At 53.4% G+C, this 23,497-nt stretch overlaps 1 protein-coding gene and 1 long non-coding RNA gene across 10 annotated transcripts in view; one reads left to right on the top strand and one right to left on the bottom strand.

Annotated features, from left to right (window-relative positions):
* The first annotated feature begins 36 nt into the window (after positions 1–36).
* Positions 37–5,799, top strand: LOC118977978 (uncharacterized). 2 transcript variants are annotated; one of them, XR_005064643.1, is made up of 4 exons: positions 37–1,349; positions 4,475–4,535; positions 4,915–4,965; positions 5,599–5,799. It is a non-coding gene; the product is annotated as an uncharacterized LOC118977978 (long non-coding RNA). The 2 variants fall into 2 exon arrangements; XR_005064642.1 differs by having other exon boundaries at positions 4,915–4,977.
* Positions 4,582–23,497, bottom strand: part of HOXB3 (homeobox B3) — a 54,197-nt gene continuing 35,281 nt past the window's right edge. For 6 of the 8 annotated variants that reach the window (XM_037033117.1, XM_037033120.1, XM_037033118.1 and 3 more), the window contains exons 3-5: positions 10,100–10,187; positions 6,577–7,175; positions 4,582–5,735 (exon numbers count right to left, since the gene is read on the bottom strand). In XM_037033117.1, coding sequence (XP_036889012.1) covers positions 4,909–5,735; positions 6,577–7,024 — 1,275 coding nt within the window. In that variant the 5' untranslated portion in view covers positions 7,025–7,175; positions 10,100–10,187 and the 3' untranslated portion in view covers positions 4,582–4,908. Of the gene's footprint in view, positions 5,736–6,576; positions 7,176–10,099; positions 10,188–10,279; positions 10,878–18,410; positions 19,911–23,497 lie in introns of those variants that run through there. The other 2 variants (XM_037033122.1, XM_037033124.1) reach the window with 2 other exon arrangements.

Raw genomic sequence — 23,497 nt, 5'->3', positions numbered from 1 at the left:
AGAGGATGAGAGGTTCTGGGAGCCTGGAAAACAGTATAGGGAGAGGTTTTCCTCTTTTCTAAATATTTTAATAGAGTAAATGATTGCTTCACGTACATGTCAAGCAGCATCTCCCCCCTCCCCCCCCCCAATAAAAAGAAGGTTCTTAATGAGGCAGGAAAAGGTAGTAGAAAGAGGCTTCCCTCGCTTTTGGAAAAGTCAGCGTTAAGGTGCAATAAGGAAGAGAAGAGATTTACAGTCATCAGCACCACGATCCCCATCCCACCCTCCGAAAGCAACAGATAAATCTTGGAAAATCTTGTCAGACACTCCCAGGCTGACACAGAGGAGTGAGATCGATCGATGGTGACGGTGAGGAGCCCTTTTGGGCCTCTGGCCTCCATAGCTGTGTGGTCTCAGTTCCCTTCTCTGCCCGCGGTTTGCAGCACTGTGTGTGCCCCTGTGTCCACCTGCCCTCCTCACCTGACCGCATCTGCATTCCGCTATGACACCCACCCTCCAACAGTTAGGGTCTCAAATGCATTGCGCTCCCGCAAGCCTCAAGCTTGTATCTGCGTCTATAATCCAGGAACGCAACGAGAGCCAAGGTAGCCAACGATTTGTTTAACTTGGTGCACTCTCAAAGCTCAGGTCCATATGTGGCGGGTGGAGTCCTCCCCTAGGACAAGGAGATGCCCCCTCCCATTTTTATCATTGTGCTAGTAAAAAAAAAAAATCCCTCTCGCGAAAGATTTCCCTGAACATGGAGGGGTGGAAATAATCACTGTTGAGATGATATGCCTTTTCTGGCCCTCGAGGAATTTTTTTTTTTTTTTAAGAATTGAAGTAGTGTGAACTTTAGGGAGTGCTGTAATTTACTGGGGGGAGGGGGCACAAGACTTAGAGCCCCAAGCAATTGGTGGGAAACCGGGTCTCAATGCAGAAAATGAAAAGTCGATCTGGGGGAAGATTTTTAAATAAGTGGGTCAGAGGGACGGAGAAGAGATGAGGCGATCAATCTTAGCCCCCTGACAGCTCCCTCCGATGGCATCAAAGAATTTGGCTCTTTGGGAAAGCAGGAGGAACAGCCGAAATTCCACATCCCTTTAAAAAGCCTGGGGGTGGGGGGTGTTAGCACAAGAGAAAGGTGATTCTGGGAGATCGGGGAAACAGATGGGAAATGGGGACAGAGGGAAGGGCGCTGAGTTGGGTGGAAAGTTTGTCTGCAGAACTCCCACGGCTCTGGCCTCCCCTCCCCCTCGGGCTCTCAGCTGCCCAGAAAGAAGAAGGCTGGTTAGCAGAGAAATGGCAACTCAGCCGGGAGCTGGAACTAGAAACTTTCTGTCAATGTAACAGCCGCGTGGGTGGTGGTGAGTATTCATCCGCGTGGGTGGTGGTGAGTATTGAAAAAGGACAGATGTCTGAATGGAAGGGCGAGGGCTGTAGGGACAGGGCGGCGGCAGACTCCGGAGGGCTCAGAAAGAACTGCTATGAACTGAGCAGAGTGGCCAGGCCCGGTTCTGTCCAACTCAGCTCCAGAGAAATCAAATTTTACCATTTGCAGGTGTGGGTGGGGGCGGGGCAGGAGAATCCGAGTAGTGCTTTTCTGGAAGTTGTTCAGTGAGGCCTGAGAGCGTGTTCTTCCTCGGCCACCCAGTTGAGAAGCCTTGGAAGTTTTGTCCCGAGCTCTCCCGAGCTGGCTGCAGGGTCCAGAGCTTCTCTCCGCAACAGCCGGCTAAAGCTGTCCCCACAGGAAATACGGCTCTCCCTAACCCTGCTGACAGATTTTACTGCCAGATTAGAGAACAGCGGAAAACTTGGGTGTTAAAAGGGGCCAACAGATCCTCCTTCCCAGAGACACCGCTTCCCCGCCCCCCTGTTGTGCTGTGAATCTTACAGCGCAGATTTTCCCCAGGACTTTGGCTGCTGAGCGGGCGCTGGAATCCCACAGAAAAAAAGGGTGGGGGACACCCAGCCAAGTCGGCCCTTATTTTTCTTGTTTGCCGTCCCAGCTTTAAGCCAAAGCTCTGTTTTTCAAACTCGAGCTGAATTCTCTCTCTTGGCCTACCTCTCTCCTGCTAAATAATCCACTGCACCCCCAGAACCAAACATGGCGCTTCATCCAGTCACACCATTCAGAAAACGTTATTCAGGGAAGAGGAAGAGAGAGAGAGGGGGGAAAAAACCCTTGAGCGTTATTTGATCCCAATCAAACTTTGCACGCTCTTATGCCTTTAAATTATAGCCTGACCCAATGCTAAATTGCTTGCTGCTTGGATGAACCGAGTCCAGTTAAAATCCTATAGGGTGGGGTGTAGAACTCGGGTTGCTTTTTTATTGTTATTTATTGTTGCATAAAGACTGTAATTACTAACCTTGGACTGCTAGGATGCAACATAAAAATGAAAATCAACCCTCGCTTTAAGGCTGAGGGCCTGCAACAATGCTCCACGACACCCCCCCCATCACTTCCACCAAATATATGCTCCTAATTAAGCAATGCGGGCGCACCGCTTACAATTAGAATTATGCAACTCTTCCGCGGGCAGTCATCGCTTTCCTTTCAACGAATTAGCTCCATATTTCAGCCGCCCTGTCTCCTCGCTCTTATCGACTCCAGCGACGCAGCGGTGACATTTCATCTCTGACAGACCCTCTCTAGCCTCGCTCCAATGTGATAAAACTTTCATAGAACCACGACTAAGAAATGAAGTTTTCCCAAGGATCGTGGAAACAGAGCCACACATTAGCCTGGGGACCATTTTATTGACGCTTGGATCCAACAGCTTCCCTCCCCCCTCCTCCTCTCCTCCCCCTTTCCCTGGCAGGGGAATCAAAAGCGCCTCCACCCCCAGTTTTATTTAGTGATTTAATTTCACTTTGGTTTTAAGGTTTGACCTGAGAAGGCTAGGCCTAAGAATTTTTTTTCTTAGATTAATCATTTTTCTTTGTTTTCATTTTAGACCCAATGGTGGTTGGGTTTCAGGTCACGTGACCGCTGTTTTGTAGCTCCGGAAGAGAACGGTGAAGTTTAGGTTGCCTGCAGGAGCAGTAATCGGGCCCATTTTTGGTGGTGGATGTTGTTTTGTTGCTGCTGCTTGGAGCGGGAGGGGGGCGGGGGGGGCAGGAATTTGTGGCCAAAGGAGCGAGAAGACAAAAGGTCAATGAATGAGAAAAACAGAGAGTCAAAGAAGCCAAACAAAGTCCAGAGAGAACACCCAAGAGTCCTCCTTCCCCACAACTTCTTAAATTTTAGCTAGAGAACTTGGCAGCGTGTTCCAGGTCCCTGTGAGAAAACCTATGTGAACAGGAGACGCGGCAAGAGGAGGTAGGCGCCCGAGCCCTGGACAAAAAGGCCAGGACAGGGTCCTCGGGGTCCTTGTCCCCTTGGGGGAAATTTGGCAGCCAGCAGCCCCCCTCTGCTATCTAAATTGGACCACCAGGACAAGATAAAATTGATAACAGAAAGTTTATTCAAGAATTGTTTGACAGACAACCCTTTTAAGTAAGGAAAAAAGTAACTACGGAAGAACAAAGAAAGTTCTGAGAGGGAATTAACTCTAATTCTACAAATTCAGGACTACACAGTGACAATTAGGAGCTGAGCTCATGCCTTTTAGAACTAATTACAATTGCTCCTAAGTACGAGTGTAACATAAATCTACAGCTCTTTTCTAGAGTACAATAATAACTAAAATAGCTGGTTTTACATGACAGGAAACACGTCCTTGATAACAAGTAAATACTAAAAAAAGTACAGGTTTTTTTTCCTTTTTTCCCTCATATAAATACATAATGTAAGGGGATAAATAATACCAAAAAAAGAAAATATTTTAACAGGCTATGACCAATAAATATATATGAAAATGTTCACTAGAACACACACTTTTTGAGCGACGCCGGACTCCTGCAGGCCCAGGCATCTCTCACAGTTGTTTTTATATCCATTAAAATGTAAACTCTTAAGTGCAACAAAAGTGTCCTGTCAGAGGGCTGAGCAAGGCCTACAGGCCCAGCTGCAGCCCCTGCCTGGGACAGACAGTTTGTTAAAATATACCCTGTTTTCACGTTAAGTCAAGAGAGCAACAGAAGAAAAGAAAAGTGTAGAAGAACCTCGTGTCTCCGATTGCTTTCTGTGGAAAGAGCGGGATGGACCTGGAGCTGAGTGGGAAGCAGCAGAATGGGCAAACCTTCAGTCCTGACAATTTGCCTGCCCTCGCCTCCCAGCTTTTCCATAAAAGAAAATATATATATATATTTATAATATAGACAGCTCTGACTTTCAAGATCTCTCACCATCCCTGAGCCCTCTGAAAACTGTCATTGTTGGGGGCGGGGTACAGATATTAATGTCCTAGAGCAGAAAAATAGGGGGCTAGAAAGGAGTGCCCAATTAATCTCAAATAGATGGGAGGAAATTTGAGGCTTCAGGGAAGTGGGAGGGGAGCGTGCTTAGTGCCCCTGGTTTTGAAATGTTGCCTAATTCTTTTTAAAGGAGAATTGCAAGGAAAAAACAAGCAAACGAGATTTGGGGGAATTACCCACAGAGACCGAAGGTAAGTTGGTTGGTTGGTGATGGCCGAGCCATCTTGTCTGTTTTTAAAAATGTGCTTCTCTGCCTTGCTTTGCTATCTATCCCTTTCTCTGCCCCACTCCCGAGCGTGGCATTCCAACTGGGTATTGCTGGAGGCCTAAGGTTGATGGGGTCATCTCCAGTCTGCTGTGGACTCCTTTCCAGTGGGTTGGCAGGCAAATGGAACAAGAGCTGGAGGATTTTGAAAAGCAACCTTTCAGGCCAGGAGGGGAAGGAGCTCCAGGCCTGTTCTTCCCAGGAAGCCTGGCTACCACTCCCCTGCCTCCTCCTTCAGACCTCCAGGCTGTCCCACCAGGCTGTCCCCTTGACCTCACCCCTCTGCCCTCCCTCTCCCATTACAGGTGTGTTAACTTGGGCGCTTCTTGGATTCTACCCTGAGGAGGAGGCGCATGGTGAGAGGAGAGGTCTGTGTAGGTGGGGTGGGGGTCACAGGGTCCATGGTGCTGGCTGGGGGCCATAGGGGGCGCCCCGTTGTAGTCCAGGTTCCCCGAGGGGTGGTGGGAAAGATGGTTGAGGCCATAGAGGGAGGGCCCGGCAGGGGGCGGCAGCGGATCCGCGTATCCGCCCCCACCCACATACACCGGGCTGCCCTGCATAGTGGGCGTCCCGTAGGCGCCCCCGTTGGCTTGGAGGACATGGGGCTCATAATCAGGCGCCGGAGTCTGGGGGTACTTCTGTGGGGCGCCGCAGCCTTTGAGAGGGGGCTGGTAGTTGGAGGACAACGCGTAGGCATTCTGGTGGGCTTTGCCGAAGGTGGGAGGGGACGGGCTCTCATAGCTCGGGGTCATGGAGTGTAAGGCGTTCATGAAGCCGGCTGTGGACTGCATGGGCTGCGGCGGGCTGCCGGCGGGGGAGGGGCCCCCCGACGACGAGGCCAGGCCCTTGGCTTTCTGGTCTTTCTTGTACTTCATGCGCCGGTTCTGGAACCATATCTTGATCTGCCGCTCGCTGAGGTTCAGCAGGTTGGCCATCTCCACGCGGCGCGGCCGGCACAGGTAGCGGTTGAAGTGAAACTCCTTTTCCAGCTCCACCAGCTGCGCGCTCGTGTATGCCGTCCGCGCCCGCTTGGACGCCGCAGACCCCGGGGGGCTCTTGTCCCCTCCCCCGCTGCTACCGCCCCCGCCACCACTGCCTCCTCCGCCGCCGCCACCGCAGCCCTCCGCTGGATCCGAGGGGGAGGGGTGGGAAGAGGAGAAAATGAAATAAAAGATAATTACTGAACACGCCGAAATTGAATGCATCGTTTCTTAATAAATCCAGGCCTGGACTCAGAGCCCCCTCCGCCTCCCCTTCCCATCCCCGCCTCCTCCTAGCTAACCACCCCCCACACACACACCCGTCGCATTAGCGGACACTCTATAATAGTGGCATTTATTAAGAGACCTGTTCTCCTCTTGCTGCCCCAGCTTATGAAAATTTGATCATGTCACGCAGACAGAGCCACATGGCCATTTATTTAGGGCTGGATGTTTCCGAGCACTTTTTCTCCCCATCCCCAAGTCCAGGTCTGGGAAGACATTTCCTCACTTGCTGCCCCGACCTGTGGACCACGGTGGGTGGTCAAAGAAGACCCGTGCGGGAATCTGGACATCCGTGGGCAGGACACAGGAGTATGGCGGGAAGAGGCTGCCGTGCCTGGAGGCCGGGACCCCGGGCAGCCCGAGCGACTGTGATTAATACCCACAGTAATCATACTTAATAATAATCAATTGTTGGCGACTCTGCGTCTACCCGCAGCGGCTGCTGCCTTGGAAGACCTGAGGCCCAGCGCCTGGCCTCCGGGAGCTCTCAGGAGGTCCAGTGGAAGGTGGCTGGAGGGAGAGGGTGTTGGCGGGGTCAGGGGTCATCAGGTGCTGGGAGGTAAGGGAACTGTGCCGCTGCCGACCGGCACCTGATATTGTTCCCAGGCCGCCGCCTGGGCGCCTAGGAGCTGGGTGCTACAATAACAGTGACATTCCTCGCCCGAACAAAAGCGGACGGTGAGGAGGGCAGAAAGCCGGTACCTGTGCCGGGGGAGCTGTTTTTCAGCTTGGACGTCTGCCTCGACTCTTTCATCCAGGGGAATATCTGTTTGGTGAGGGTGGAGTTGGAGCCAGGACCACATTTGGGGGGGCCGCTTTTGCCGGACCCGCCCCCATTGCTGCTGTTGCTAGTGGTACTGGTAGGTGCAGCGCTGGGCGGGGGTGAGCCGGGCGGGGCGGACAGAGGCTCAGGGGCCAGGCCAGGCCTCATGCAGCTGCCGTTGAGCTCCTTGCCCTTAGCATGCGGGGCGGCGTTGCCCAGGGACTGCAGCGAGCATGCTGAGCGCTGGTAGTCGCCCTCCAGGTGCGTGGCGGCTTGGAAGGGGGGTTGGGGGGCACCGTCGTAGCCGAAGCCATTACTGCCAGGGTATGAGGAGTAGCCTCCGAAGAGTGCAGCCGCGGTGTTGTCGTAGTAGGTGGCTTTCTGCATCGCTGGGCGAAACCCGGGCAGTGGGTGGCAACTTGCAAGGGCCTGATACCCTCAGGACCAGACATTGGCACCCCCGGGGGTCACGTGAGGCGCCGGACCCCCCCTACCCTTTCTGCCCCCCTCCTCCCGGGGTCTGTTCCGAGCCGCTGACCTGCGGGGCGAGAGAAGAGACAGAAGGGGGAGAAGAGGACTGGGGCTCGAATCCATCTTAAGAACTGAAAAGGGAACTGACATCAATAGGGATTTTTCGTCTCCCCCACCCCAACATCTTCACAGCAGATGCTGAGGCCACTTCCTGACCTGAAATGGATTTTTCTTATTCCAGTGCTTTAATTTTAAAGTAAAAACCCACCAGCTTCCATTTCCACTTAAAAAAAATAAGGACTTGTACTCCTTTGGGGACTGGCTAGGTATGACTTCTTACTGGGAGAGTCTTAGTGCTTTCTCCCCTGCCTGCACACTAGCCCCTGACCTCCTCCCTCTCCCTAGCTCCCCTACCCCAACTCTTGAGATAGGGTGGCCCAAGAGGGGGGAAACTGGGAGACCAATAAAAGCATCAACACTCTTCTCCGTCCCTTCCCTGAGCTGAGAGGCCTCCTGCCCCTGTCCCCCTCCATGTCCCTCTGGGTCTCTCTCATCGGAGCAGAGTCTTGCCTGAAGGAAAAAAACAAATCCCCGAAAGAGACAGAACAAAGCGCAAGTTGAGCAGAGAACCTACTTGTATAGGGGATCGTCTCCTTCCCCTTCCCCTCCCACCTCGCGAAGGCCGAAGACCTAGTCGGCCTGACCTAGAAACTTCCTGAGGACTTTCAGCCTCCTCAGAGCCAGAGGAACTGAGCCTTTGCCGAGTCCCCTGGTACCACCAGTCCAGTCTGAGTCTTTGCCTGGCCAAGTCTGGGACCAGGCAGCCGGCGGCCCCCCTGGAGCCCCCCTGGAGCCCCCAAATGGAGCAGGATTGTTTCCATTTCCCTGACTGGGCTCACTGGTGCTGTGACCATTTGGCCCAGACCTCCCCCCTCCTCCATTTTTTTCCCACCCTTTTCTTGACAGTGTGTTTCCTTTGATTTCTTCAAAAGAAGAAGAAAGAAACTAGATAACTGTTGGACTTTTCTACCAAAAGATGGGAAAAGGCTTTCTGAAAGGGGGTGGGGAACTCCCTAGGAAAAAAGAATGTCAACAAAGCAATCTGAACAATATTATTTGAACAATATTATTTTGGGGATTGGAAACAGGGTCCTTCTGTTTACTGAAGTTCTCAAAGGCAAAGAAAGAAATAAATACAATCATTCTTTTTGTGTAGCTTTTTCAAAGTGTGCGGGGTGTTGGGGGCAGGAATAAAGGCTGAAGCTGTCATAGGAGTTTGTCTATTTCTTCTGAAACTTCTGATTTCATTTACCTCTCCCCGCTCTGTCTTCACCAATGTCTCACCATCACTTTTTCGTAAAACCTCCAGACTGACCCTCTCTTCTGACACGTGAGTTTGGAATATTTAAATCTCATGCAGCCCAGCTGGCAAACTCCAAAAAAAAAAAAACAACTAAAAATAGGAAAATAAAAGGGGTGGAGGTGAAGGAAATCCCTCCCACACATAAATCCCCTTCTTAATGGCACAGATTTATACTTAAAAGAAAGCTAAGGTGGCCCTCAATTCCGATTGGTTTCCGGGAAGAATTTGTTTCTGGAAAAATACACACGGGTCTTCAAAGCAGCAGGTCCTTTCTGGGAGAACTGGAGATCAGTTGACCAGGCTGACCCAATCCCTTTATTATTATCATTACCATTAGCCTCTGATGACTTAACCAAAATTAGCTTCGGAGCAGCCTGGCTGAAAGGGGGATTAATTAATAGGCATCAGTTGAGTCTGTTATTAATAGATAGAAGAATGAAATAAAAACGTTGGTGGGGGTTGGCTGGCTGGGCCCTGGCTTTATTCAGTCTAAATGATTGATACAGCAGTGATAGTGATGAGGATGATGAGGATGGTAAAATAATAATTTGAATAGATGCCCGAGGCCGAAATTTCTGGCGCTCCCCCTGCAATAAACCCGCAAACCAACGCAGGACCAAGGCCAGGAGAGTGTGGGAAGCGAAGGAGCTAGAGGCGAGATAGGAAAGAATGGAGACTCAGTCGCCGCCGGGGAGAAAGGGCCCGGAAGGTTTGCGGACTCGCTTAGCCCCTGGCTGCTGCCGCCCACTGCTGCCGCCGGGCTGTCTCAGCCGCTGCGGGCGCGGTAGCTGGCGACCAGCTATGCTGCCCCAAGGTGGCGAAGAGAAAGCGTTCAGGAGGCCGAAACGGTTAGCGATGGCAGGTTCCAAGCGCACCGGGTTGAGGGCCCAGCCCTCCGGGCGGCAGCAAGTTTGGGCGCTGGAGGTAACCGAATTAAAAGGCGCTTTAGCAACTCCGCTCCGGGACTTTGCCAGGCTGAGCTGGAGGGCGCCGAGGCCGGTCTGATGGGACAGTGAGAAGAGCGAAAGGTGCCCGAGGGGATCCGGTATCTTGGGATCCAGGAGAAGTGGGGGTGGGGAGCGGCTCTACCAAGCCAAACATGACTATTTCCCTTGCCTCCATGTTGGAAAAATCCAGGCTCCATATGGCTTCTCCGGAGCTAGACGGTGCCTCCTGGCTCCCCCCAGGGTCTCGCTGGAGTGAGCCACCCCAAGAACCCCACCTCGCCAGGCATACTCTCGGAAGAGCCAAGGAAGCCCCGGGAGAGGGGACAGGCCACCTTCCAGGACTTAAAAAAAAAAATTAATGGAAAGAAGAAAAATAAAACAAGAAAGGAAGAGAAAGGTTAGGCTCTTCTTAGCAGCCGGAGAAAAATTCAGCCCTGCATCTGGCTGCTGAAAGAAAAGAGGAGAAAAGGAGAGAGGCAGGAAGAGAGAGGGAGGGAGAGAGGGAGAGAGAGAGAGAGAGGGAGGGAGGGGAGGGAGAGAGAGAGAGTCAGTCGCTGCGTGGAAGGAAGCTTAAAGCTTGTGAACTCTTCTTGAACCGAGATTGGAGTCATATGGGCCATAAATCATTGAGACATACTCTCCGCCATTCACAAACTGATAGCCTATTTTAGTCCGGCTTACCTTAGCCACCGACGAGGGGAGAACAGGCAGACATAATATATATTCACATCGAGCCCCAGCGCGAGCGGCAGGCGAGAAATCTCCCCTCCTTGAAGGCAAAGGAAAAAAAGACCACTGTTTAAAGCTGCGTCGCCCCCCCTCCCCAATAGCCACCCCGGCTGGGGAGCCCGAGGGGCAGACCGGCCGGAGGTGCCGCGCGGCGTCCGCTTCAATTCACTCGGCTTAGGAGCGGGGGTGCGCAGGAGGGAGGGGGTGGGGAGCGGGGGAAAAACAGAAGACCGAAAGGTGCTCGGGCTGCTGGGCTCGCCGAGAATCCAGCTCCGGGCTCCGCCACGGCCAAGTCGCCACAGTGTGGTTGCCCTATAAGACTGGTACGCCCTACTCTCCGTAACAATGGCCTCTGCTTTTGCACAGGGAAAAAAAAAAAAAAAACCACACAGACACACACACTCACACACACACAAGCTCACACACACCCCCACCTCTCCCCCTTTACCAAGCTTAGATGCTTGATAAGGAGGGAAGGTGATCGTGGTATTGGGGGAGGGGGGACGCACACCCCTCCCCAAAAAAGAGTGTGTAAGGAAAGAAGGTTGAGAGGTTTGGGTTGGTGTTTTGTTTTGTTTTGTTTTGTTTTGTTTTAGAACAGGTAAAATTTTAAATGGAGATTTTAGCAGGAGAGGCAGGGGGAGCAAAGGCAAGGCAAGCCAGTTGGAAGCACAGCTCCCCCCGCCCCAGCAGTAAACCATTATGCTAATTGAGAAGTAGCTGTTGGAAGGCCTAGTCAAAGGCGCCGTCTTCCCGGGGTGGGGGTGCTGGGTGCCCCTGTGCATTCATATGCAGTGGAACACTAGGACTTTTTTTTTTAAGTAGTTTCACTCCTCCGGGGACTAGTGGCTGGGTCTCCTGTCCTCTCATCCTGACGCCCTCCATCCGAGTCTCCCAATCTGTTTCTTCTCCCCCCCAACACCCACCCGATTCTCCCCCCTCTCCCCACAAATTTCCAGGACCAGTTTCCAACTGGTGGGGGGGGGGGAGGAGGCCAGGTTTTTTCTTTTCTAAAACAGCCCCTCCTTTTTGAGAACAGACAACAAGCGGTGAGTGATGATTTTAAAAATCCAGACTGTCTTGCAGGGGGAGGAGGGTTGGGGAGAGGACGACAAAAGGAGGACCCTGCGTTCAGCTCGAGCTCAAGCCCCGCTAGCAATAGTGTGTAACAACTTCCCCGAGAAGTTTCTGTTACAATTCTCACCTCTGGAGGGGCAGAAGGGGCCAAGAGGTGATAAGGCTATTTGTACTTCTAAGAAGATGAGAAGAACCAGCAAAATGGCTTAATTTTAAACGCACTGGCAGAAGAGACTGGGGCGGGGGGATACGTTTTGCTGTCGCGATGGTCGTCATCATTATTACTCGGAACAAACCTGGTTGTTTTCTTGGCTCCACGAGATTATGACTCTTGGCAGAAGTGTGGAGGACTACAGAAGCCAAACTTTTCTTAGGGTGTGTTTGAGAAGGGCAGGAAAAGTGGAGGAGGCCTGTGGGAGGAGGGCAGGAGCCAAGAATGTAGGTGTCTGCAGATTTGGGTCTGGGGGCGGAAGAGAAAGACAAGAAGAGCACCAGGGCATTCCCCAAAGCAGGGGTGTTTGAACTCTGCCTAACTGCTGACTCGGGGTTTAGGAGACACAATACAAAGCAAACAGTTTCTCTCTCTCTCTTTCCTACAAAGCCAGCTTGGAAAACTTGTTCTCTTAACTTTTTGTAGATAGAACCAGCCACTACTCTGTGCCCTCCTGGTTAGAATGTTTGGCTTTTGCCTTCTCCCATCTGGATGCACCCGGAGAGATTGGACTGGGTGAACAAAGGTGAGAGATGGTTCCCAGCTATTGTCTCCCTTCCAGGAGAGGGTGGTTGTGTCTGGCAAAGCTTCCCTTATGCCCTACGTCCCTCACTCACAGGCTCTGCCTTGGGCTGAGAAAAGGTTCTATTCTCATAGGAAGTGGTCCCTGGACTCCTCTGGCTCCCACTTCTTCTAGGGCCCCAAAGTCAGGCTTCCTAGGGTCCTGCTGAATTAGGGGACAGGGTACCCGTGATTCTCCACACCCTCCAGCAATAGGAACCACAAGGAGAGCTTCCCACTGTGATGTCCCCAAGGATCCTGCTGCCTGCCTAGAGAGTTGGGGGCTTAGAGAATTGGGCGGGAGTATCTGCAAATGGAGGGTGTGAGCCATTTTTTTCTGTGTTTATTAGTAGTATTAAGAAAAGAGAAAAGAAAAACCCAAATCAGGCCCAGTGTTGGAGCTCAAGCCAGGACCCTCAAAGAGAGTGATTAGGGCTGTCTGAGTATGTGGCTACAAGGAGTCCGTCCTGGGACCTCTAGTCCCTGGTGAGAGACCGACAGAGTTGCGCTCTATGTAGCTTTGCGGTTGGTGGGTTGCGGACTGGCTCCAGGGGGGGGTGCTTCCAGAGGCTTAAGGGAACCAGTATCTTTGGGTCTTTTCTCTCACTTTCCAAACTTAAAAAGCCAAGCATGTACCTCAGACCCTCCAGCTCTCCTCGCTGCTGCTAGAGAAGGTCATCAGGAAACTGACCGAAGAGAAGAACCAGGTTGCATCAAGGAATAAAAAGACGGCCCGGAGGGCGCACAGCCAGCTGCAGGCCTGCAAGCCTGGGCTGTGGGCGGACCTGGCCTGGAGCGGAGCTGAGAGTGGAGGGGCTTTCCTGGGACAGCAGTGGGCCCCTCCCCTCTTGGAGTGTCCTCAACTCACTGTGGTCCCTTCTAGCTGGAGGAGGAAGTGGGGCACAGTGGGGTGGAAGCAAAAAGAAGAAATGGGGAGCAAGGAAACTGACCTGGAGAAACATTTCAGAGGATAAGCACCCCCAAATGCGGTAGGAGATGGAGTGGGACTTCTTAATCAATTCCGGAGCGCAGAGCCCATTTGAAATGTTTGGGAGGTGATTAGAACCCGTTTTGGTTTATTTCTTGTCTTTTTTTCTTTCCTTCTCAGAGATTTCTGGCTGCCCAGTTGCCCCTAATTGGGGCTGGGAGGGTGGGGGTTGTGGATGGTAGAACCAGCAGCCCTGAGGGCTCCCATTTCATTGGAGGTGTTGACGCAGGATAGGGACCTTTCAAACTTCGGGGACAAAGGCAGAGCAGCGAGGAGCTTGGGCAGGGCGCTTGGGGTGGGAGACATCAGAAGTGTCTTAAGGGAGAGTTTGGAGTCTGCAGAAAGAGGAGAGGAGGGGTGTCACCCCTGCCAGTGAAGTTGTGGTTCGGGGGCAGGCTAGAGACAGGAGAAGGAAAAATTTCTTCCTGGATTTAAGGTGGGAAACTTAGCAACTTTCTGTGTGTGTGTGTGTGTGTGTGTGTGTGTGTGTGTGTGTAAGACAGAGAGAGACTGAAAAAATGGGGGAAAAGATTAAGTCACAAAGACCTTAGTGTAATCTAATAATTCAAGGCAAAAAATAATAATAAAGGTAAAAATTAGAGAAAATGTCCCCCTTCCTAGGCATCCTTTTCTCTGATTCAGTTTCCAAAAGGCCAGAGCGCTCTCTTTTGGCACTGGCGCTCCCCTCCCCCACTCCTGCTCTGTACCCAGTACCAGGGGACAAGAAGTGTTTTAAACTCCCCTGAGAGAGAGATCACTGGCTGCCCAGGCTTCCAGGCCTTTGGGGTTTGTTTCCCCCCCACCCCCAAATTCATCAAAGAACGAACAAAAATTCTCCTCTCAAGAAGCATACCTTGGCTGGCTCCTTGAAAACTGATTTCTGGTTATCAGCCTTGGGGCAACCAAGGATGCTGCCCCCAGCTCAGCCCGCCCCAAATCCAGCCCACCAGCAGGTTGGGGAGAAGCTGGGACCTGGGGCCGGAATCAGCCTCTTAACGATGAATCTCTCTGGTCTGGTCTGGGTTCCTAGACCCACACTCTCCCAGCTTCGCTGCCCAATTTTGCGGCAGCGGCAGAGCCATGTAAAGTTCACATACGCATACGAGTGAATTTCCATCTCTTCCTAAATATTAATAAAGATTTTAAAGTGGGGGGTTGTAAAATGGGAATTGGTACTGAAGACTGCTCTTGGTGTACGGGTCCCCAAACCTGCCTTTCCCCCACCCTCGAGATGTGGGAGCAGAAGGGAACAAAGGAACAGCAGCGTGGAGAAGATTTGGCGCCTCGGCAGAGGCCAGTGTAGACCTGGCTCAGCAGAAACCGGGATCGAAAGAACAAAAAGGCCACTAGGGTTGAAGAAGAATAATCCAAACTGTGTTCTCCCCCAATCCAAGCTGTAGTCTGCCCCCTACCCCAAGCGGCAGGATGAAAAGGAGGCAGGAAAGAAAGAAACAGGGAGGCCATGGGGACTTGCAAAGGTTCCTCAGCGACCACGGAGGCCGTCTGAACACGCTGATGGGGTTGCCTCCAGCCCAGGTGGGAGTTACCGGCAGGCGGGATCTTTGCTGGCTAAAGAGGCCCTTTGGAATCAGGGGTCCCCCCTCATCTAGAAGTTCAGTCCCGGCCTAGCAAACCCGGCCCCTGGGGATGATGTCCCGAGATCAAGACAAAGGTGGGCAGGGTGGGAAAAGCAAGGGGGAGAGGGGGGAACCTAGGATAGCTGGGTGGAGGGTGCTGGGGAAGGGAGGGAGAGGTAGAGAAGAGAGGATCAGGGGCCCAGCCACTGCGAGTGACTGCGCAGGTCTCTCCTGACAGATTGGATGTCTCTCTCCCAGTGACCTCTGTTTAGCAGACAATAACTCACCGGATTAATGACCAATCAGCGGCAGGCCTTCCGAATTGCCTCCAAATATAAAACTCCAAAGTCAAATGGGATAGGGCCAGAGTCTGAACCTGCCAGTCCCCTAGATCTCTCTCTCTCTCTCGCACACACACACTCTCTCTCTCTCACTCTCTCTCTCTCTCAATATAAGATTTGGGATGAGGCTTTAAGGAGTGGCCAGTATCTGGCCAGAGACTCTGACTTCCAGAGCCAAGATGAAGTTGTTTCCCATCTCTTCCCATGTCCTCTGGTCCTCCAGTGCAACTCATACCCTGGCCACACTTCCCAAGGCCGTCTGGCAACCTCCTCCTCTCTGCCTGGACTCCTCATATCCCCGATCCTACAAGAAATCTCCCCCATCATAACCACTCAACTTCTGAGAAACTCGCACCCCTTTTGGATTTTATTTGCTCCCAGTTGGGGGAAGAGATGGACAATAAGAGCAAGAATGGATGGGGGGCCACCCCCTTTGCAGGTCTCCTATCCTGGCTGCCCTCCGAGATCTGGTGTAGTGCTGCGGTCCCCCGTGTTTGCCCTCTCTCAGGAAGAAAGGGTCCAAAGGCCCAGGGATCAGGGTCAATGAAGCTGGGGGTGGGTGGCCTGCCATCATGAAATCTAAATTCTGAAACCACAGTTCAGTCCCTGGCTGGAGGGGAAGGTCAAGAACTGCATTCCAAACACCTCCAGCCTCAGCCAGAGCCTGGCAGGAAGAGTGAGTAACTTGTTCTGTGAGGTGAGCCCTCCTTCCATAACCACCCTCCAACCAAATGCCAATTCTAGCCCAATCCACCTAGCACACCCCACTCCACTGCCTTCTATTTCCATTGCTCTCAAGGGCCTGGGCCTCTCCTCCAACCTCCAGGAGGAGGAATGGTGCAGGCTCCAGTGGATTTCCTGGAGCCAGTCTGAGTCACCATCCACTGCTCCGGGCAGACGCTCTGGGCAGGTACGAACGCCCTGTATAATGCAAGTCAGCATGCAGTGACTTCTGTGTGCGAGGCAGAGCTGCTCCTAAACCCTAGAGAGTTACTCAAGGTCAAAACTAGAAGAACTCAGGGATTATCCTGTCCACTCCTGCCACTGTTACAGATAGAGAAACTGAGGCCCAGGGCGGGGAAGTGACCTGTCTTAAGTCATCCTTGAGATAGGGTTGGGAGTCAGGAGCCTTAAATACTAGGTGTTCCTAGGTTGGCTGTGTGAGCTGAAGCAGAGAACTCCCTGGGCTACAGGGTGGGCTTCTGTGAAGCCAGAGAGTGTGTGAAGGGAAGAGGCTGGGCTAAATGATCTCCGGAGGCCCCTTGTCGGACTGAGAGCCTGTGGTCATCCGTATGCTGATGTAAAAGGGGGACAACAGTACGCACTAATGACAGACAGAGTTCAAACAGTAACAGGCACCAACAAAGCCAAAGGCAGGACATTTGCTTTGGGGATTTAAATGCTTACACCTTCACTACTGGACACCAGCCCCATCCTGGTCCTTCTTGCCCACACAGAGGCTCATGCACAGGCTGTTACTGCTCTTCAGTTTTTGTGAGTGTGTGTGTGTGTGGGGGGGGGGTTCTCCACCTTCATCATCAAGTCAATGCTGTTTATGGACACAGAAACCTAAGCAGTAAATAATTAATTTGTATAATTAGAGGAGGAAAGCTTCGACCTGGCAATTTTTAACCAGGAGTCAATGCACCCATTGTACCAGCCTGGCCTTCTCACCCAACCCCCAGCTCTGCCCACATACCTACCAGCTTTCTGACTGCCTCCCCCCAGCTGGAGACAGGCTTTCCCAAGATGGCCAGCAGGGTTCACAGAGTCAGACCCTGCTCCCTTCCCACAAAGTTCTGTTCCCTGCCTGCTCCCCCCACCCCCAGAAATCAGCCTGCTTGCAGCTGCCCCTCCTAGCTTGCTCTCCCTCCCCCTGAAGCTGTGCAGGCTCCCGGTTCGGGCTCCCTGCTCTTGGGACACACGTAATCCACCTCCCCAGCTCAAGATGGCCCAACAATACAGCGAGTTTGCATTTCAAGAAACTCCCATTAATATCAATTTACTTCACTGAAACCTCGGGTTCTTCATCAAGTTGATGATTTATGATAAAATCAATTAAATTACGGCCACTTAGGGCCCAGCCGCTTCCTCTCAGATTTCATTGGTGCGGGGCCCAAGTGTCTGGTGGAAAAATGCAAGTTTAGCTGGAGGCGAGGAAAGATAATTCTGCGGCTGAGAAAATTTAATGCAAAACAATTTCCAGGCAAAGCCAGGCGTCTGGACAGAAATGCAAGAGCCACCAGTTGGCCTGCGGAAATAACTATCTGGGGGTCAAAATCTTTTTCTCCCCACCCCCACCGTCCTGCTCTCTGTTCCCCTTTGTGCTCCCTTGCCCCCCTCTCCCAAGCAGGGACTTGGGAGAATTTGAGCAGAAATGGTGGCACCCAAGCCTGCCCAGGCCCAGCCTCAAACCACGGTCTCTCCTGCCATCCCGGGCCCTTTCCTCCTCTCTCCCTCCCCTTCTCACACAGCTATTCTCACTACTCCCTTCGTCTCCCATGGCAAAGTTAAAGGTTCAAAGTGAACATCAGGTGGCGCGTGGGCAGATGGCACGGAAGGGCCAGGAGCCGGCCAAGTAGACTCTTCTGCTTGTGGCCGTGGGAGGAAAGAAAACACAGGCAGAACCAAGCAACACCCTAGGGGGAGGGCACAGAGCAGCAGAGTGCGTGCAGAGCTACCCCATCGCAGAGCACCAGGACCAGAAAACACCCAGTCTGCTCCCCAGCTTCCTGTGTGCCCACTCACAAAGCCATGCCGAGCCCCACAAATCCCACCCCGAGCACTGACACGTACACAAACACACCTACACGTGTGCCCAGTGGCACACTCTCCTTGTACCTCCCACAGACCCACCACATTCTGCGCCTGCAAAGGGACAGTTCCCACCATCTCCCCACATCTGAGAAAATAAATCCCAGAAAATCGACCTGGCATTGCCTCCTACTCCAAAGACAGAGGCTTCTCCCGCCTCTATCCTGTTTGGTTTTTAGTTTCCAAAGCAGGCAGGGAGTAAACACAGCTTCTCTGAAGCCATAAATCACCCCCTCTCCTACCTTCTCAGTTTAACACCAGCCTCAGCGCCACCCCTTGTAGTTTCAGCTTCAAATAACCCGCAAGGTGCTAACAGGCTTGGCCATGGTGGCAGCTGGACTGAGTGCGCAGGGGGCCCAGCTATGTTTGCCCCCTCCCCAGCAGATGCCCCTCGCAACCCTGGAAAGCCCTCCACAGCCTCCGACACCCTTCCTGAGAGGGGGAGCCCCCCCATACTCGGAACTCCGTCCCTGTCTGCATACCACATGCACACCCACATTCCTCCACACTGCCCTGCACTCGGCTCATCTACCCCTTCAGCCCCCACCCTCCTCTGAAGTTACCTTCACCTTTGTCTTCCACTGTTTGGATCCAGCCTCTCCACTGACCCCGGAGAGAGGGGAGAGGGACCTCAGTCACCCTGCTCTCCGCCCCAAGCCCACCCCAGGAGCCCTGGCTCAGCACCCACACTTACCTGTGCGTCCGTCTCCCGCTAGGGCGCAGGCCGGGCAGGCAGCTGAGAGCGGGGCGCGCGCCCGGGAGCCAACGGCCAGGCCCGTGTCCCTCGGCCCCAGCTGGGGCTCTGCCGGCTGAATCCCGGTCATTCAGACCCTGGCAGCCCCGGGGCGGCAGGCCCGCTGCGGGGAAAGGCCGGGAAGCGCTGCCCGCACCCGGCCCCCGCCTCCGCCCCGGGCTTTGTTCGGCCTTCGAGGACGCGGGGCGGCGGGGCACGCGGGGTCTGCGCTCAGGGCGCACCTCTCCGGAGAGGCCGGGGCTCCCCCTCGGCCCGGCCGGCCGGGCACGGTGCTGGGGTCTGGGCTCTGAGAGCCGGCCAAGTTGCCAGGGAGGGGAGCCGCGACTGACGGGGGGCACGGCGAGGCGCGGGAGCGCCGGGGGCGCCATGGCGGAAGGGAAGGCGGGCGCACGGGCGGCTCTTCAATGTCACCAGCGAAATGGGTTCCATATGTCCGGCCCGGCAGAGAAGGGAGGGGAAGGGAGAGAGTTCTAGGCAGGACAGGACGGGAGGGTGGGGGCGGGGGTGCTCAATGGAGGGAGCAGAGCAGCGGCGAAGGGTTAAGAGAGGGACTGGACAGGCGAAAAAGGTTTACATTTTCCAGTTTTCCTGGTTTTTAAAAGCCGCTTAGGTTGATAGGAACTTTATTCCCCCCTCTTCCTCCTCTTTCCTGAAAGACGGGGAAGGAAGGAGTTCAGCGAAAGGAACATTCGTTTGTTCAGGCTCGGGATTCCTGAGAAGGGATGTGGATTGGGAGTGAGAGGGAAAGTTCTAAAGGCGGCAGGAAGATCAACTTCTCCTGGTCCCTAAAGAGGAAAGGAAGAGACCAACCCCACAGGGGGAAGAAGCCACAGAAGGACCAGGGTCCAGGTGTGAGGAACTGCCCCCAACACCCCCATCTGTGGTGTGATTCTGTTTGGGGTCAGTCCACCCACTAAGCTACTCCTGCTGGTGGTAGAAGAGGAGACTGAAGTGCCCAGGACGGGTTGGCCATTCCCTGACACTGCAGTTCCCGCCCCAGCTGCCTCACACCGGACTCAGCGCCCACCCCCCACAAGGCCTACTCTAAAGGCCGTTTTTTCTGGGATGGTCTCAGCGTTGGGCAACTGCCTGTAAAGAAAGCGAAGTGCGGGGGAGCTGCCAAACCCTGCAGCCCTCTCCCCTCTGTGCCTGCCCCCTAAAGGATTTCAGGTCTCCCTGTCCGGCGGTCTGTCTGTCTGTCTCTCTCCCCTCACCCCCATTTCTCACCATCTCTGTGGTCTCAGTCCCTTTCTCGAAGCCCCTTTGTCTTCTCACACCCTGCCTCTCTCCATGTCTTAAGTGAATTTGAATTGAACCTCGTGGAGGAGGTAGGAGTGTCTCCAGAAACCACTTCTGGGCTTGCTTATGAGGCTGCCCCTCTCCCTGGGGCCGTGTGGAGCCCTTGGCCTCCGGGCAGGCGCTCGACTCAATAGGGAAAACCCACCCTGCGGTCACGGAGACACCCCCTTTCTTCACAGAAGGGGGCAACCCGAGGGGTTTCCTCCCCACTTCCCTTCTTCTCGCTCAGCTCTGTGTGTTCATCCGAGTGGAGGGGCTTCGCCTTCTAGGACAGCCTCCGGACTCCCCGGCTGGCCTTTGTCTCCACTGGCCCCGTCATCCTTTCCTTGCGTTCTTCCTTGACTTCCCACCTCAGAAAGGGGTTCTGCTGCCTGCACTCTCTCTCGGGCCCCCTCTTTTCCCCTCGTTCCCTCTCTCCTCACCCTTCTGTCCAACTCCTCTGGCCACTAAAGCAGCAGCAGCCCAGCTTCTCAAAGGCACAGGGAAAGCACGATAATCCTATAGCCAAAGCGGACACCAGCGGAGTCGGAGGAGAAGACAGTCAGCCGCTTTCCTAAAACCCCTCTTATGGAGTGTGTTCCACCCCATCCCCTGAATAGCAAGCCCCAAAGGAAACAGAGTGTGTGTGCGCACACGCAGAACCGGTAAGAGGCAGAGGTTACATGCACCAAATCTATCTATTTAAAAAAAAAAAAGAAACAAACAAACCCAACAAAGTCTTTTCAAACTTGAGGATTTGGAGGGTAGGCCCTAGGCCTGGATGGACAGCATCAGGCCTCACACAGGAAGATTTACCCAAGGGCCAGCCACTGAAAGATCATGGTGGAAAGGGATGGTCCCCTTGCTTTTGTCTCCTGGGGAAGAGTGTGTCTAAGTTGGGAAGAGGGGAAGGGAGGGGTATCCCCAGGGCCAGGAGAGACAAAGACCTGAAGGGGGCTGAGAGAATGGAGAGAAGAAGGGGGGGTCAGACGCCGTTGTCACCCGCACAAGCAAAGGCCGCAGGGGGGAGGCCGGCTGGGGGGAGGAGCTGGCAACACAAGGGCGGGGGCCTGTGGGACTGGCTGCCCCCTCTCCCCCCAGCTACGGCCTCTCCCGAAGAGCAAAGCCTTCAGCCTCCACCCTTTTGTTCCCACCCTCCAAGACAGGCTGAATTCAGAAGATAATAAACACAATTCTACCTTCTTCCTCCTCCCCTATGTCCCTCTTCCCCTGGATTCCCCTGGAATCCTCCCCTCCTTCGCACTCTCTCAAGGGTTCCAAGACTTTGGCCTAAATTCTGGAGCACTACTTTGGGGGTGAACTCACTGCCTCCACATTTGCACCCTCCTTGTCAGGTGAGAGAGGGGGAAAAACTCACTTCCCACTCTGTATGTGTGTGTGGGGGGGATCCTCCAACATTCAAGGATGGAGAGCCTGAAGGTCCTGGAGCCCCTGTTTCTCAGGTGTCTTTGCTGCTGCCCCGAGCCTTTCACCCCTCCCCCATGACTTCCAGCCCTGTCAAAGCTGCCCTGAATGAACCCGGACTCTGCCTGCCTTTGATCCACTCCAGGTAATGCCCCCATCCATCCCAGCCTAGAGTCGTGTTCCTCTCCTTGTCTGCCTCCCTAAACCCTTTTCAACCCAGACTCCCAAACTGGGACGCGTCACCCACCCACCCAGCAACCTGCCTGTTAACAAGGACAGGGCTTCACGCCCACTTGGAGCGGAGTGTGGAGGCAAGCTCCTGGACACGCCACCGCTGGGGCCTAAGCCACAACTCCAGGAGGCCGATGCCATAAATAATTAACACCTGGGCACAGAGTCGCTCCCATTTTCCTACTCAAAGGTTTACACTAGCAGGCAGAGTTAAATATCACAGATAATAGTAGCTATAAAGTCCGCTGGCCCAGCTCCAGTCAGGGAAGAAACAGCCAGCAGCCCAGACTGACCTGGCAAAGGCTCTGCCCCTCTGCCCCTCATCTATCACAACTCGGAGGCACGGCATAGCTGGTGCGCCCCAGAAGCCACCTCTAGCTTTTCCCTTGACCAGCAGACTCTTCCCTGGTGGGGAGGGACTGAGACCCCCATATGAAACCCTAGAGCCGCTCTCCCCTTCCCAGTCTGTAGCCCATTTGCCTCCTCTCTGAATGGGGGCTTAGGGACAGGTCCCAGAAGACCCTTCGACTTTCTGGGACCACCTGATCCTGGAACATTTCTTTTCTAGAAAAACTTGGAGCACTTCCCCTCTGCTTTCGCCCCAAACACACAGAGTCGCTCACTGCTGAGGAAACTTTCTTTGTTTCAGGAGGTCGAAGGAAGGCTACTGGGGTGTGAATTCATTTCCTCGTTTTGTTAGCCAGGAGGGTGGGGAGCCCAGGCTTCCAGCTTGTCTCCCTGCCCTTCACCCTCTGCCTCCATTGTCTCCCTCAATTTGGGCAGCTCCTTCTCCACCCTAAACACCCTGCCACACATTTCAGTCCTATAGGCTAAGCTTCAATACTAGAGCTGAATTGCACAGGTGCTTGGATGTGGTCCCCATCGATTACAAAAATCTTTGCCTTCAACTCTAGTAATTTCTTCCTCCGCCTCCACCTCTCTTGCCCCCAGGCTCCTGCTGCCTGCTGAGTTGGGCTCTTTCCCCAGGCTGGAGTCGGAGCGGCCGAACTCTGGAGGGGAACCGCTGAAAAATGAAGCTCTGTCTGCTGCTGCAGGAATGTTGGCTGTATCAGGCTCACAAATATAATTTTTATATTAGGTCATGGTCTTTGACTGGGTTTATATGCCAATGAGGCATTTCTGGTTTACCAAATTTATACAAATCTCGCCTTAATTGATAATCACGGATGCTGTAATTTAAGACCTCCAGCTACAGAGCTTTCATATTAACTGCTGATATATTACTGTAAATCGTCTGAAATAACCAACTCCTGGGAGCAGAGCAAAGAGGGAGGAAGCGCCTCTGAGAGCGACTCTCTCCCGGCCGCAGAAATAGCCCAGCTTCCACATCATTTTCCGTAAGAAATGATTTATCGAAGACACGGCCATAAACAACACAACTCGCTCACAAACACACGCAGACGCTCACACACGCACACGCACACACAATGGCTGGCATGCCGGCTGAGAAGCTGACACCCTTATTGCTATAAATCAAGGAAAAGGTTGGAGGAGAGGGAGAGGGAGAGAGAGAGGGGAGAGGACTATCCCTAAAATCTCTATGCAATGCCTCAATGGGTATAAACACACAGAGCACCGTGTGAAGAGAAATGGCAGGAAATGAAGATGGCTATTTGTCACAGTTTACGACAATAACATTAATAACAAACAATAAATTTACATGGACATATAAGACGCGGTAGGTAGTGAGAAATCCCTTCTACTTACAATACCCCAGCCCGTGGTGTGGCTCCGGCTGCGGGGCTGTTTTATTGCTGCCTCCCTCTCTTTTTCTCTCTCTCTCCCTCTCTCTCCCCCTCTCTCTTTTTTTTTCTCAGGGTACAGGCTTGTTTTTCAAAGGACAGTTGAATTGCACGTCAGAAACAGGGAGACCGAGCCTGCGATTTTCCTGACGAATACATATCTATTCTGCAACCTCGGCATTAATTATTTAATGAATCACGTGACCAGGAGGGGGGAAGGGGTCTTTCGATTTCAGGCTCAAAGGACCACTCTGACCTTCCCCTGCAGGAGGAGAAATTTTCCTGCAAAATAGGGCCCCCCAACCCCACCCATGCAATAGTGGTGAGTTC

Source organism: Sturnira hondurensis, unplaced genomic scaffold (genome assembly GCF_014824575.4).
Source record: "Sturnira hondurensis isolate 20B ecotype Veracruz unplaced genomic scaffold, ASM1482457v3 Scaffold0021632, whole genome shotgun sequence".
NCBI classification, from domain to species: Eukaryota; Metazoa; Chordata; class Mammalia; order Chiroptera; family Phyllostomidae; genus Sturnira; species Sturnira hondurensis.
This window is presented reverse-complemented; position numbering and strand designations above follow the sequence as displayed.